Raw genomic sequence first — 16,356 nt, 5'->3', positions numbered from 1 at the left:
TAGGAGGCGGACAGAGACGCAGACAGAAACCACCTTCAACGGGAATGATTTTTCGCAACGACGCACCGACGCGACGGTGCCGCGAGGCTTCTCACGAAAATGTTAGCTGCCTGGCTCGTTTCGAGTGGAACGGTAACCCGCCGTTAACGTTCATCGGTTTCGCGATCGTCCACCGTGTCCGCGTGTTTCCATTCGTCCAAACTACGCTCGGTCCGATCTGTACAATTCGCTACAATTCAGGTGACACTCGAGGTGTATAAGATTATGACTACAGTGGATGCGTATTCCGACGAAGTGTCGTTCCGACGAATACGTCGAAACAATTAAATGTACGAGTACATACAGTGACTGAAAGAAGGAAATATTTTTACGAATATGTTACGTGTGTTGGACAAAACTTTTTGAAATTTCATTGCTACTCGTATACAATCGAAGCTGATTATGTATCGTGATGATAGCAGCAGAATTTGAAACCAATCTGGAAATGTATATGCAAGTTATAAAACATTTATGTACTGTAAACATACACATTGTGAAAACTTAGTACTTAGTACACCGTATAAATGTTACGTAATATAACATTTTGCATTAATATTGTAATGAGATACGATCGTCACGATTGTATTGGTGCATCTTTAAAGCAACACTGAAAATGTATAGAGAAGTTACAAGATATTTATCGCAAGTGTATCCATACTTCGCAGAGATTCCGAGAGTATTTACATAGTCAATTATACATTATGTCAGTAAACCACGATACTCACTGGTTAAATCGTATTTGTATATTTCGTTCGTCGGAACGACAGTTCGTCAGAAAACGGATTCATTGTAATTGTAACTAATGGTCTAAATTATTTAGATCGTTCGATTAAAAACTATCGACCTTTTTCTTCAAAATGCTTTCAACGATCTTCACCGAGTATTTTCGTTAAGACGTACGTTCCTGGATGAACTTTAGAGACCGCGGGCGAATACGGAGGTTCGCGGTACTCTGATATTTAGAGAGCGATCTGTATTCACGTTCCCGCGCAGGACAGCAAGTGCACTGACCCAGTGACACGTGGAAAATCTCTTCGGCGCGTGTACGGTGTGGGTCGCATCGAAAACTCGCGAGGTGACTTTGCCGGCTAATATCGACGATGACAGTCGCCACGGAGGCATGTAACTTAACTTTTTGGCAAGAAAAAAAGCCACGTGACTTGGCTAACTCGAGATGCCTCGTTAACTACGCAAATAGCGTCGATTTTAATTTTTCACCTATTCAGCCGATCGAACACGGATCTCTTTCTCGTATAATCTCCATCGACTTTCCAATCCGCGAGTCGCAATTCGAGTCCTCGACGTTGCTTTTCTCCACGATCGTATTACACATACCTCGCGCGCTCTACGAGGAAAAGCAGTTTACCGTCATTGAAAACGGGAAGACTCAAAGCGTCGAGTAACGTTGGAATAGCCCGATGTGTCGTAAAAATTCAAGTACAGCCCATTAAAAGGATAGAAACATTTTGTCTAATCTGTGAAGCCAAGGAGGATGACGAGAAAAAAAAGGGTCAGTTTAGTTACTGAGAGATAATCGTAGAAATCACATCGTAAAGTAAAGCTGATACCATGAGCTGTATTTTATGAACTGTATTTATTCTAACGCTACGCTTTCCTTTACTTATTTCTTTGAGTAACAGGGTCGTTCAATTTCTAACTTAAAAATCTGACAAATAATTTTCTCTATAATACGACGTGTCGTATAATTTTCTCTGTACAATAATGGAAGAACGGTGCAACTTTTCTCGGAGAGCGGATGGACGTTGTCGGTATATATACTGCCGGAGCCGGCCGAGAAAGGAGAATAACGGGACGAACGCTATTTATTGCGTTTTCAGGTCAGACAGGAGCGCGTGAATTTTCGTACGAAAAACGGGTGCCTGCAGGCTTCCAAACCTCTCTTTCTCTTTGTCCATTTTCGAAGGCACTTGCTGTGAAACCGTTGAGGGATTTTCAAAGTAGGGTGCAGAAGCACGATGGATAAAGTGGGGTGCGATACGATGTGGCGAAGCGGGATCGAGGGAGGGGCGTAAACCGTCGTACGTACGGCCTGGCTCTCTTTATTGCACCCTCCTCTGGGTCGGTGCCGTGGACCCAATTCGCTCCGAGACCTCGACGACGTTGCGCCTCTAGCACAGTATACCGCGAACGTATTATAGACGAGTTGGATTTTCACGTTCCGATTGGAAAATTCAGAGTCCCGCCCGAGAGAACTGCTATCCTTTAATGGCCAATGACGTCATGCGTTGCCAGGTACGCGATTAGAACAAGTCAGACTCTAATAGGGTCGTAAACGTTTCGCTTAGTCACGCTCGAATCAGCGAATCTTCCGTTCCGTTCGAAAAAATTTTCTCACGAATTTCCCATGGAAACAACCCTCCGCTCGGTCGATTCGATCGTGCGATTCTTCTAAGCGCGATGCGAGATCGCGTTTCGTACTATACGAGAAAAAGAGCGACTGTATCTTTAGACTGGCCGGGTCTGACGTAGAAAGATCCGGTTTCAGTTGGCTCGGGCGCAAACGGATTATCTTCTAATCTAGAGGCCGAAATTTCAAACTACTTTTCGCCTACTTTTGCGAACCTATCGACTAGATTGACTATCTCCCCATAGATCAGGGACGACTGTTTCATTTCTCTAAAAAGTACTCGAGACGAGTTTCAAGAAATGGGCGTAGCTCCCGGATATGATCGGATCGGCAATTCGTAAAGCGGGTAGCTATTTTTGTAATTTACGAAAAGACCACCGCCGCGTTATTAATACTCCGTCATTCGAACGAAGTAGTCATAAAGATATCATCCTTTCCGGCACACGCTTGGTTCTTCGAGTCCCGTGTCCTTCGATCAAATAAACGCTAAATCGTTTCGACGGCATGAACGAGTAAAACGTCCGTTTCAGAAACTACAAAGTTCAAGTCCGATAAAGCGTCCTCGATGGAGTATTGTTTTACTCATCGCATGCGTTCTTGTTCGACATTTTCATGGAAAAACGATTTGCATGAATTTGATGTAAAAACAAGAGACTTTCGACCTTTCGCGCATTGCCGTTCGATTAGATTAACGATTAATCGCGAGGTACGAGCGCGTTCATTTTGTTCGATGGTGGTACGACCGTGAAAGTCCTTAGATCGCTTGGTATTTTACTTGTTTCCGTTTGTTTCACTACGATGATTACAAATAGCTGGTTCGACCACCCGTATACCGTTGTCTTGTCCTTTTTTTTCGTCAGAGACCGGCGTACCGTGGCGCACGGCAAAACAAGAAATCGATGGTGAAAATAATTGCACGAGACGTTTATTTCCATGTAACCCAGCGTTGCAAAATTAACAAACAAAACGAACGTTTCGCGCACGCGTTGCGTACACGCTGATCCTCGATAAGAACGCTCGTTAACGAAAACAAAATTACACAGATCGATCTACATATGTTGAAAGACCATTAGCGACTAGCGTCATTCGCCGACGTCATTGCGATTTCCCTTGAACGCGAACGCTGCGGCGAAGATCGGAACAGCGAAACACGAAACGCGGGGTACGCTTTCAAAAATCAACATGCAAACTGATCGGTTCCAGAAAATGTAATTGGACGAAGGAATTATACACGTCTCTTTTTGATCGAATAAAATTGTAACATTTTCACGTAGCAACGTATCCATATGTCCTGCAGATTCACGCGATAAAGAGGCCTCGATGGTTTCTTAAAGCGACGGTGGCGGTTGGAGTTGGAGCGCGTATACGTCAGAGCGTGGCACATGAGTCATCGAAGAGGAAACGGTGACGGGGCGCTTGATGCGCCTACGATATCGCCGCCCCTGCGCAGAAAGTGAGCGCAAATCACCGAGGCGTACCGAAGATGGCCGAAGCGCTTCAGTCGTGCGGCAGCCGAGCCCGAGCGATCCCCCGATCGCAGTCGTGCGCGTTGGAACGACAGGTACTACGAGTACGGGTACGGGTACGGGCAGTCAGTAGTGGACTAGCGGCAACGGGAGCAGCAGCAGTAGCGTCTACGACGGCCGTAGCAGTGGTGCAACGCTAACAACAGAACGAAACAGAGAAGAGAGTATGGTAGGTCAAATTGACAGAAGACATCGGTAAACGGGTAAATAACGGGTTCGTCGCGTTTACCCTGTTCTGTCCGGGCGAAAATTCGTCGTGTTGAAAACGAAGGTGCGCGCAAACGCTGGCTGCTCCACGGAATATGTATGTGACGGAGGTGGGCGAGGGCCGTGCGAAAAAGTGGCGAAAACTGTGAGAGAGGTGCAGTGCCTCCACGTCGGTGGCAGTGGCGGTATTGGTAGTAGTGGTGTGGTGGTCGTGGCGGTGGTGGTGGTGGCGGCGGCGGCGGTGTGGTATTGCTGGTGCTACTTCGGTGTATATACGCGTGTATATTGGTGAGACACGCACTTCGGCGGGGCCGTGGTTCTCGCTCTCTCTTCTGTTACGTTTCATTCCCTCCTTCTCTCGAATCCCCCTATTCACCGCGACTATCCTCTCTGTCGCGCTCACGGAGGCCATCGTACCGAAAGCGACCGAGCCAGGCCAGGCACTACGCAAGATGGCTGTGTGTCGCTAACGAGAGCCCGACAAACCAGACGGGGAAAAGATAACCCGGGAATAAACAGAACATGCTGCTACGTGATCGTCGGGCCCGTCCCTGAACAGAGAGACACTGGCCAAGAACCGAGAGGTATGTTTCTCTTTTTCTTCTTTTCTCTCCTACTTCAGTTCTGCCGACGATCCGTAACATGTTCCTTCCTTCGCTCTTTCTTTCCGACACGCCGTTAATCTCGTGTGTTTCCATCCCTTGCGTACGAATCAATGAAATGATGCTTTTCTATATTTCTACCGACGATATTTGCGGTTGACAGGTTACCGGAAGATACCGTGACTCGCGTGTCTTACCCGTTCCACTCTCGGTCGAGCGATTCACGTATAGCTTATCATATTGCGAACGCGTATATTCTCACGAGCATACGTACGTTCGATACACTGAAAACGTAAACAAATTAAAGTTTTCCCCCTCGTGAACTTCGGTCAATTGCCGTGCGTTCGTTTCACGAAACTTTTCTGCGAAAACCAGTAGGCTGATCGCGCGATCATATGGTGTAAATTGATCAGGTTAGCGGCGTGACAGTTTAAATTTTTTCTCCGCACCAGGTTTTGTGCGACGTCGACGCGACAGCCACCTAGGAGATCGCGAAACGGGAAGCTGAATCGGAAACATCTGTTGCCGAAAGCTTGGAAAGGCGAACATAACCTCAGAATGTCGGTTTGCATGCGTCGTCGTTAGGTAGAAGATATATGTTCGGATCCGTGTTTTTCATTTCCGTCGATTTATGCTTTTATCAACGAAAGCAATCGTCGGTAGGTGTGTGCGTGCGCGTTTCGAGCTTGATAAATAACTTTTTGCCGTGGTAACGTTTCGCCTAACTTTTTTAATCGTAACGATCGTCTCGAGCGTGGATCTCGATAATATGTTGCGCAGTGGGATGCAATTTCACGAAACGCGTAGTATTCCTGAAATTGGACGAAATGCCAGCGCAAACGGAGTCGTGCCGACCGAGTGGAAAAGTTTCTGAATTGTAACACGCGAGCGAAGAACATCTGTCGACCAAGCAACTGCGTGCACGTAGGCTGGAAGTCGCGTCGCAGAAGCGTTTACTGGATCGCGATTTCTACGTGTCACCGAGTTGTACGTCGATAGCGTACGTATATATGTATATATATATACATATACAATGTTTCATTACGAACGAAATCCTAGCACTTTTCGTTGCTTCGTTCAACACGCGCGTAAGCTCGCCTGGAAATTCCCCATCCACATAACACACCGTCGGTTGCTTCGTGCCAAAGTTTATACAGTATCTGGATCATTTACCAACGTGCGACCGTCCTCGTTCCTTTCTCTTTATTTTTTTTTTTTTTTTTTTACGTTAAAACCTACTGTCACAGGCAGTAGCGATATTTTTTATTTCCGCTTAGCTGGGAGACTCGTATCGATACCACGTTTCGTTTTGTGAATCGTGCTACGTTGCCGTCGAATGGTTCTTCCCCCGGCTGAAATTATATTTTAGCGACGGATCGAAAACTGCTCGCGATGTCGATCAATATCAACTCTTGCCTCATGATTTTTCCGTTTTTTTTTTTTGTAGTATATACGTTAGGATTAATTAATACTTTAACAATGTATCTACACACGATTTTATCCATTTATTTTTTAAGTGAGGTTATATAGGCTGTTCCGAAATAATGACCAAACACTTTAAACTGAACGAGACAAATTAAAGATAGCACAATGAATATGATAAAAATTCGAATTTATTCGGTTTCGATATGGTAGATAGGATACTATAAGTAAGAAGGGTAGAATTTGTATTCAGTAATCTATGATTTTATAATTTTAAAACAAATTCAGGGTTAAAATTGAAGCTTGATACGATTATGAGACTCCTCTTGTTTCACTTCAGAAATGAGTAATTTAGAAGCCACATTGGTCAACTACATAAATCAAGTACGGGAAAATGATGATGTTACGAATGCTGTTCTTCAAATTTGCTATTATTCATGTTACCTTCTCCTGATAGATGACTTTATGGAACTAAATGATTTGTTTCTTGAGAACTGAACATTAATTGTTCACTCGAGTAATGAAATTGAGGAATTAACAGAAAGTGGAGAACACGATCGGTTTAGTTTCTGAGATAGTCGAAAATGTAGCTCGATGTTATAAAGAAAGACGTTAATCTTTCGAAATAAGACGAGCCGCTAACTACATTTCTCTTTCCATTTCGAAAACGAAATAGCAAGCGAAAGCAATTTCAAGATAGAAAGAAAAATAATCATCGAATCGTTTTCCCGTGGAACTCCGACTGAAAATCCAATTAGTTTCATCCGTATCCCTGTTCCTCGGAGTTCTGCGCGTTCATCCGCAGATCGATTGGTGCTCTATATTGTCGCGTTTGATTATCGTTTTCTAATTATCGACCGCCGTCTGGCAGTCCGTGAGGCAAACGAAGTAATCGGAAGTGGCAACCGGCGGCATAGTGTGCTCGCCCAGCATTTTTTATCTCGTTTCTACGAGATTTCCTCAAACGTGGCCTTCCGAAAGGCCTTTCGGCATTTCGAGGTCCACCTCTCGACACGTTCGAACACCTCCCAGAAGGACATTACCACACTTTACGATTACTACTTCTCTTCATCGTGCGTGCGTGTATATATCAACGTACGTCGTTCCATTTACTTTTTCCTGTTCCTCTTACAAACCACGTTTCGTTTTTAACACCGCGATAGGCGAATGACAAAGCACGAAACAACGTTTTATGGTAATATATCGTGACACAAGCGGGAAGGACGTGATTCCTCATGTAAAAATAACTTGGAAATGTCGAATTTTTCATACGATGCTTTGTTTTCGAAAAAATGCAGTTTGATAATTTGCTTGATATACATACAAGGTGTATTGTAGTTCATGATAAAAATGGGGTCAGGGAGATTCTGTGACTGGAAACGAAACTAAAATGAAGGATAAAGAATTTGCGTTTAAGAAAATCAAGTTTGAAAACTTGTCAGGTTAGTTACGTGAATCTGCCTGATTCACCCAGCTAGACAGCAGTGAACAATAGACTGGACACTACTGTAGACGCGAAAACAAGTTGAGAACATGGAGCAAGGATTTTGCATTCGGAGTTTTTTTACGAGAGAATCGAAATTTTGTCCAGACTGCGTTTATCAGGTTAATTCCCGACTAAACGTGATCAGTTTTTTCGAAGAAAAACTTATTTTAGCTTATTTTCATATATAAAATAATTTTGTTGTGATTGTTTTTCCATATTCGGTCGAGAATTAGTTAAACTCACATCTACCAAAATATCCAGGGTTCATAACAAAAATGACCTTTGTCCATGTTTGACTCATTCCATTTTTCCTCAATACATTTAAATCATGATTTCGCAATCACCTTGTATATTAGGAACGGTAAGGCACATACATCAACTAGACTCAACGATAGTTATTGTTTCTAAAGACATTATAATGAAATATTGTATAATTACACGAAATTGTACGGCGATGAGGAAGTTTGATCGAAAATGGTTGTTTCGTGATTTCAAGGCGATCACGAGCAAGTTTGTGGAGTAAACCGAATATCGATCGATACATTAAACGAACTTGCTATAGCGCTCTGGGACATTTGTTGATCTTTAGGTAACCTTAAATGAGGAATACGTTCGATATCGCGCGATAAAAGCAAGATAGGTGGCCGAGCTCACCCTTAAAATCTTCGAATACTCATTTCTTATACAGCGGTGTGTGAGAGTTTTCGGGTAGATTTGCCACTTTATACTTCAAAAACGATACTTTAAAGAATTTGAAATCGTGATTGGCAACACGGAGTTTATGAAATTCCAACGATTTTTATTTTTATTTTTAAATACAGTGACCAATATAATGCATAGAATAATACTTATAAAAAAATTTTTTAATTATCCTTCATTTAAACACGAGAGTGCTACGTATCATATTTGTATTCTACAAAGAAATTTCATATTTTTTTTTTTTTTTTTTTTGATGAAATAAAACCCTCTCTATTCGCTTATATCGTTCAACGGAATTTTCCATGCTTCATGGCCTTCCGTTTAAGGACTAAGCTTGGTCTGAATACTCCTATCTTCTGGTGAAAGCTCGGGTATCCTTTTGCTCGTACCGCTCGAACGCGAGACTCGTCGCTTACCTGGTAGATCTGGTTATTTCGTCGATCGTAAACCACGATTCCACTCGAAACCATCTCTGACACGCTTCCAATTCGATTTAGTTTAGCGTAGGTTTTTGCAAACACAAATAGAACGCGACACACAAGACCCATCAAACGTTTGTTACACTGTTTGATCGATAGAAACACTGTGGAATCTTGTTACAGTGTTCCTTGGAACGAATGGGATAAAGATGCTCCTACAATCGACGATACTGTTCTTCGACTTTTATTCTCACGCGTTTCGTGCCGAAAAATCGTTCGTTTCTCCGATATGAACTAGGATCAACATTCTTAAGGAAGTTATAGTAAAGGAATGTTAAGATTCAAAATTCGTTATAAATTAATTCTGTATTGGAACTATCTCTTCATCTGATTTGAGGATTAAATATTTTGTATCATCTTGTTGGACATTTAGAAAGCATTAGTATCATTATTTACACAGACTAATAGTAACGAAGTTAATATTCTCTTCGTGTCTTACAAAACATTGCGGATCTATGGCTTATTTTCAAAGTATCTCCAAATTTTTCAGACTATTCCCTTCGTTAATTCTTTCATACTTAAAATACATACTTTTTTTTTATTCGAGCGACATAAAACTCAGAAAAACAAGAATAGATTTATCTATTTCTTCCACATCGGTCTGTAAATGAAATCGCAGTAAAATTTCTAAAAAATTTTGTTGTCCAATTATCTTGGACATAGAATTGAAACAATATTTCTAAGGGATTTTCCTTTCGAATTTTCTTGCGTATAAGCTCAAGATAAATCCTTTAAGGTTTATTATCTTCCTTTTCCGAACTTTCTTCGGCACGAAACCAAACTGGGATTTCCAATGAATTATCGTTCTAAATTTCCTTATTGTATTCGGAATATCTGGTCGTAGTTAGCTAATGAAACAAATGATTCCTTAGAAGGTTGTTGGGTAGTTCGACAGAAATTCGTAAATACTTCTAAATTACGGTTAAGAGCGGATGTTGGTCGTAAAATTTTGCCACTTACATAAATAGCGTCTCGATTTACACACGTAAATATCATAGGACTCGTGTTGCGGAAGGATACACGTTTCGGACGAGATATATAAGTCTAAAAGGGTGTAAACGTGACATAGAACAGTTTAATCGGAAAATTCCATTGTCGAAGGAACCGTTATCTTGCGTGCGGCTGGTCGGCGTGGAAAGCGTGGAATTTTACAAGGGAAGAAGGGGCGTATAATGTGTTTATTGTGTAGTAATCTTAACAATCGACTAACGAAGTTTCTACGATATCGTGAAAAACGGTACCCGCTCAACCGGCCCAAATGGCCTCTTACATAATATTGAGCAACGATTTTAAAGCCCAAATGATTTTCAAGAAATGTCGTGTCACTAAAATCGTTCTTTTATTTTCTTCACTCTCTTCAAAATATCGAAGGTACTAAAATATTCCTTGTCTAATAGCTTGTCTTTCAATCGTCGTATTAAAATGCTTCTGCTTGATCAAAACTGACATTAATATTAGATAATCAACAGATATGTAGTTATCATGTTTTCTTCCTGTGATGTTCAGTTGTATATATTAGCCACCAAGTGACATTGAAATAAAAATTCAACGACGATACAGCATCTCACATTTTTCCTGTGTGCTCTTCAATTATATAATTGCATGCTTCGTTATGATAATATCCACTTACCATTATTGATTTATATCCGAATCAGAGTGTTTGAAAAACGCGAATATCTCTCATCTAAGATACAAGAAAACGAGGAGACAGATTCAAGACTTTCGTTGGAAATTGCTTTCGAGCGAAGGATAACGAGTTACGAAACGTTATCGAGGACGAAATTGCGTAGAGGAATAAATTGTGATGCTTCTTCTCGAGGAAACAGATCGAAAACGTAAAAAAGAAAATGAAGAGTTTGCAGCATTAAGGAAGCAGCTCCCATATTTAAATTGAACTGACTGCGGGAGAAAGAAAGATGTAAGTTCCATATCCAAAAATGCTTTACTTTATTATTGCAAACATTAATCGTCTATGAATTTGTAACACGTTTGGAAAAGTGATTTGATGTTGAGTTGGTTTTCGTTGGTTTGTTCGCAACACTGGGGAAAGCACTTACTGCAACAACCTCTTCAAATATGTTCTCTTCGAAACATTCGTTTCAGTGAAAATTGAAGCTTGCTTTAATAACAATTTGGTAATAATTGCAGCAATCCTTTCGAAACGACTCGTACTCGATCTGCAAACGCCATGTACATACTCGTGGATTACTTGCAAACATGACCTTACCACTATCCTATTCCAACGATTGTTAGCAGCGGCGTGAAAACTTGCTAGAGTAGAAACGAAGAGTCTAACGCATGATCATCCAATTTGTCGGCGAACTTTTGTGCGCGCGATTGCAGGTTATAAATACAAGACGTAACAGCAGACGTTTATGATCGCGATACTAGACGGTTAATTTACGACAACGGACGGGCTCGAACTGTTCGCTGTCTCTTTCGAGGAGAAGCAACGCGAGTTTGCGAGCGCGTACTTCTTAATCGGGCAGTGTTTCAATTCGATACAATTTGGTATACGGTCCAGTAAGATTCGATTTATTGTCGCGTATCTGTATCTCGAAGTACGACTCTGCAGCGAAAAGTAGAAACTTGTGTTATCCAAGTTGTTTCGAGTCATCTTCCTTCCGTTATCAATCGTCTAAGCGACGAATACCGCGATTGATCCACGACAACAATCCGTTATCTAAAGCGAGAAAGTAGTGAAACGACGTACATACGTCTGGTGTATGGCGTCTTCGATCGTTTCCTTGCATTCGTCACAGTTTCGAAAATATCCTCTTGAACGGTCGTTATTCACGCGTCAGATACAAAGAATTGGTCAATTGATAGCCGACGGAATCGATGCCTCGACGCGTTTCTAACGTGCTCGCGTCAAACGTGTCTCGCATTCTCCTTGCATCCTCGCTGAAATTGAGTCGACTTTTATCTTACCGGTTCGGAAAGTCACAATATTTTCGTGATTCATCTGGACGGTTTATTGTTCGCTCGGTGATGACTCCATGCCGCAGTAAAAGTTTCTACGAAAGCTAGGTCAGTTTCGGGTCTTTTCGGGTTTCCCGTTTATCTAGCGATCAGCTTGAGTCACCACGATGACTGTATACAGTAGTCTAGACGTTGCGCGCGATTATTCGTAGCCTTTTGCAAGGGTAGCGTCGTGGACTGCGGCTTGGAACGCGCGAGTACCATCGCAAGCAAGCGCAAACTCGGCAAAGTCGGACTTTCGTTTCGTTGGTTCGCGCAACTTGCACGGATAGACAAGAGAGCGAGCGAGAAAGAGTGAGAGAGGGAGAGGGAGAGAGAGAGAGAGAGAGAGTGACTCATCGCCAGTCACCAGTCTATATCGCGATAGAAACAATAGCTGTCCACGTTTGGAGAGTCACGGCTGTGCCATGAGAGTGGATTGTTTCACAAATCTCAACCACTCGTCGGTCACGAAAAATCGCGATAGATTAGGTACGCTAATCGCGTTGTTTGCTGGTCGGCGCCTACTCGCTTTTTTCCGTTATTGTGTGCCGTCGCTTCGAAACGATTATACGCGAGTCGTTCGTAGATAAGTCGAGAGAGATCAACGACGACGCTCGACAACGCGACTTTGCAATGCAAAGATCGTCCGTCGTGTTCGATGTATCATGTTTATCACGATGTCACGAGCCAACACTATTGCCTTTTATTTATTCTTTCTTCGTTCTTTTTAATTGATGGCTACGTAATTGTCTGAAAAGTCGGGTCCGTTGCTGAACTTTGCAATAACCAATCGACATGATAATATATAAAAGTCGACTGATCACGAATAGTAAGCTGAAACTTCTTCGATCCGCTATCTGCTACGTTCAGCTATTACGTAAAGTTGCTACTCTTATTACGACGTACTTCGGATAGCGCTTCGTTCTTCAAACACCACTAGTCAAGGAGGACGTCTATTCACATTTTTCTTCGTTTTCACCAGCCCTGTTTTTCGTCTGATCCAAGGTGTGCTACCGAAATTCGTCGTCGAGCCAACAACCGGCTTTTTTCACCTTCTCGCCAACCGGCCATCCGCTGGAATTATACTACGACCCACATTTACGATCGTTCTTTTCTTCCTTCTCTTACCTGGCATGACGAGGTACCGTGAGACGAAACTTTCTAGCCCTGCTACTTACTCTTCTCCACTGATTTCATCTTATAAACTTGACGATCGTCGAGAAGAGCGTGCAGGGAGAGAATAGTTTGGCACAAAGACGACGCGACGGTGACGAGGCGATTCGCGTTCAAACTTAGCTCACGACCAACGAGTCGCGAATTCGTAGTAGCTTTCGAGTAGTTTTGTACATAGCTTCTAATTAATTTTTAGCCAAGCGCCGTGAGAGACGTGATATATTGAGAAGATTTCAACGAAGAATAGATTCGTGATCTATTGATACCACACGTAATCTGTTGACGCGCTAGCCTTTTAATATCCAAAATTATCAATCCCATTCTTTATCAGTTTCTCGATTTCATTATCCAGCCACACTATTAACGTTCAATTTTCAGAAACCAAGTGATCTACCTTCATAAATTCATTAGTCGTAAAAATGACATAAACGATAAAAGCGATCCTGCGAAGATATCTGAATGAAGACTTTAAACGTCTCTATTCAATGTTAAGATCTTAGAACAGCTGGAACACGTGTTTGGCCATATTCTAAATGTTTATGTAGATTCTACGAAGTGTCAGATATTTATTAGAGACGGTAATGGATTTTTTAAGTCACGTCGGTATATTGTTTATTTCAGTTTAATTTTAGCAGAACGTTTGGTCCTGGTTATTAGACACAATTATGAAGAGTTAATAGTAGATAAACTTTAGTAGAGAAAACTCACCCACAACTTTGACAATACAACAAAAATCACAACTTTTTGATCGAATTACACCAGGGTCTTCCTGCAAAATAATTTACCAGCTAATAATATTAGTAATTTGACACGTTACAAGTTGTAGACTTCTCTTTTGCAACTCTACTTTACGTATATTAATCGGATAACTAATCATTTGTATAATTCATTTGCAAAATTTAATTCCTTTTAGTAATTTGTTATTGTTGCATAAGCGAACTTACTGTAACTTATGATTTGTAAAATTTCGCTAATATTAGTCGTCTGGAGTAGAAAATCTCAGGTGCTCAAGTACTTCTGGACTACAGTGTACAATATACAATACGATTCGCGATATCGCGTTGTCTTTGGTGCACCAATTAAACAGAACTCTCTCTCTCACCGAGTAACGAGACAGTTAACATAAACGTAACTGTACTTGGTGGTACCGTAGATCGTTCATAATACGGAGCAACACTATTTCTGACAAGTAGCACTATAATTAGAGCACGTCGTACACGCGGATGAAGAGGGATAGCCGGAAGAGGGAAAGAGAAAGAGAAGATCGTGGACATGTGTTAACGCGTGTGGAGGTGCCGCGGGGGCGAGAACCGAATCGGAGCTAACGAAAGTTTCCAAAACATTCGTCACGTGCCGATCGATCCGGGACGCGGTCGACCGAGCCACGGTATTTCTTTGTCATGTTTCGTTTTCCTTTTCCACACCGGGATACACCTACGTATTATACTACTGTCGAGTTTTACTTTGCGACGTGTAACGTCGATTCTCGCGCGTGCACCCGCGAAGCTTTCTTTCGCGATCGATAAGAGGAAAGAAAGGCACAAGCGTTATCTTATCTAAAGCTTAATTTCATAAGTGCTAGTTTACCGGCGCTAGAAACGAGCGCTCCAGAAATCGATCGCATTATATTCTGTATTTCCTGGAAGTATACCCGGGATTTTCTGGAAATTATGGGAAATTTGATTTCTATAGCTGGATCTGGTCAAACAGGTGCGATTTTCACGTAGGAAAATTTCACGATTAATAACGGAGTATGTAGAAGCGTTAGCTCGAGAGAGACCAACCCAATATGTTTGCCCTGTTGCAGCTACTCGGAGTGTCAACGCGCAGAAACCTGATATTCGGTAGATGCCTTTTGAGAGCCGCTGGCCCGAATCAGCGTGGAACCATACAAAGGCACATGTACGTGAAGGAGATTCTAAAATATTCATAGTCGTCGTGGTCGGCTGTTAGTTGCGTACGTTTTTATATATCGCGCGTCGCCTCGTCGCAATGGCGAGCTGTGGGCTCCTCTCTCGGTTCGCCTAAATCAGAACGACGCACGATGGGTCCCCTCTTTTCTCTGGCTCGATCTCCCACTGCTCGCAACAACATGCCTCGGAATAAAATCCATCCACGAATATACGGAAACTCTTGCCGTTCTGTATCCTCTTCTATTCTCTATCCTCCATTTGCCGTAGTTTTGTTCACTTAACTTTGTTCATTTTCGTTTTATTTTTAGTTTTGCTGACGCTTTTCCGTTATTTATCATTTGCTGTCGAACCGGAAACAGTGGTATATCGCTTGTTAGCTGACTTATTGTACGATTAGAGAGACACAATTGTAGAACATAGGAACGAGTTTCGCGCATCTCACTCGATCAAACTGGCGATCAGAACCGCTCTCTGTCAGCCTTTTTCCGATTCGAGAAACGTTCCAACATTCGAACGCTCGATAACGTCTTTACCTCGCGAAGAGCGATCGTGTGAAATAGTAACGATCGTGTTTCCCTTTGTCATTACAGGGAATGTGTGACATGTTCATCCAAACACAGCAGACGAGTAGCGTCAACGGCAGCAGCAGCAGCAGCAGCAGCAGCAGTAACAACACCGTTCACCACCACAGCAAGAAACGCAAGTTGGAGTACAACGTGAGTCAGCCGGTGATCCAACACGCATTGGTTCAATCGACCGGCGACTACCAATTAGACAATACCGGTCTGCAACAACGGTACTCCGTGAACGGTGCTAATACCGCATTTAGCTCGCTGCACAACAATAATGCGCTGCAGAAGAGTAGCCCGAACCAACAGACCCTGGTACGAGCCTCGACGATCAAGCTCTTAGACACGTACCAACGCTGTGGCCAGAAGGTTGGTGCCACTTCCTTCGATTTTCTCTTACCGATAATTCTCTTCTGACCCGCGTGATCGCGTCGAGGATAGTCGACTTATCCTCGTCTCGATTCCTCTTTCTCTTGGTCTCGTTGCACGTCAGCTTTGGCGTTCATTTTTCCATCATCGTAGAAGACGAACGCTGGTCGTACGTTCGTAAACGCTTAGATCACAAATTTACAATCGAGAATAATGTATTTTTAAGCGAATTCTTGCTGTTTAAACTCTATATCTATCGAATCCCTCGCTTCTTTTCCTATATTTTATTCTTCCTTGCTATTGATACGCTCGATGAGACGCCGCTTACCGCTTGAAATCGCTATAAATAAGTATTAACGGTGAAGCCATTCTCCTCACCTAAAAACAACCCGAAGAAGACTTTCTTCCACGGTTTTGTAACGGGCAATCGTGCGATAGGACGTGCCCCGATAGGAAACAGAGTCCTTATGCGTGTTATTTATGAATGTTATCGTGAAATAAAATAGCCTCGGTTTTATTTCAAGCGTTTGTTACATCGTT

At 42.4% G+C, this 16,356-nt stretch overlaps 1 protein-coding gene and 1 long non-coding RNA gene across 17 annotated transcripts in view; one reads left to right on the top strand and one right to left on the bottom strand.

The window, feature by feature from the left end:
• Positions 1 to 3,600: 3,600 nt before the first annotated feature.
• On the bottom strand, positions 3,601 to 4,606 carry LOC138180798 (uncharacterized). The gene is made up of 2 exons (XR_011173376.1): positions 4,163 to 4,606; positions 3,601 to 4,069 (listed from the first exon to the last, which is right to left on the bottom strand). It is a non-coding gene; the product is annotated as an uncharacterized LOC138180798 (long non-coding RNA).
• Hipk (Homeodomain interacting protein kinase) overlaps positions 3,973 to 16,356 on the top strand; it is a 30,508-nt gene continuing 18,124 nt past the window's right edge. For 11 of the 16 annotated variants that reach the window (XM_069114915.1, XM_069114918.1, XM_069114927.1 and 8 more), the window contains exons 1-3: positions 4,583 to 4,724; positions 14,773 to 14,867; positions 15,469 to 15,816. In XM_069114915.1, the coding sequence (XP_068971016.1) occupies positions 14,814 to 14,867; positions 15,469 to 15,816 (402 nt within the window). In that variant the 5' untranslated portion in view covers positions 4,583 to 4,724; positions 14,773 to 14,813. Of the gene's footprint in view, positions 4,103 to 4,582; positions 4,725 to 10,647; positions 10,747 to 14,772; positions 14,868 to 15,468; positions 15,817 to 16,356 lie in introns of those variants that run through there. The other 5 variants (XM_069114925.1, XM_069114923.1, XM_069114924.1 and 2 more) reach the window with 5 other exon arrangements.

Source organism: Bombus flavifrons, chromosome 6 (genome assembly GCF_040668555.2).
Source record: "Bombus flavifrons isolate JBK064 chromosome 6, iyBomFlav1_principal, whole genome shotgun sequence".
Classification (NCBI taxonomy): domain Eukaryota; kingdom Metazoa; phylum Arthropoda; class Insecta; order Hymenoptera; family Apidae; genus Bombus; species Bombus flavifrons.
Note: the sequence above shows the minus strand (reverse complement) of the source record. Positions and strands in the feature narration are given on the sequence as shown.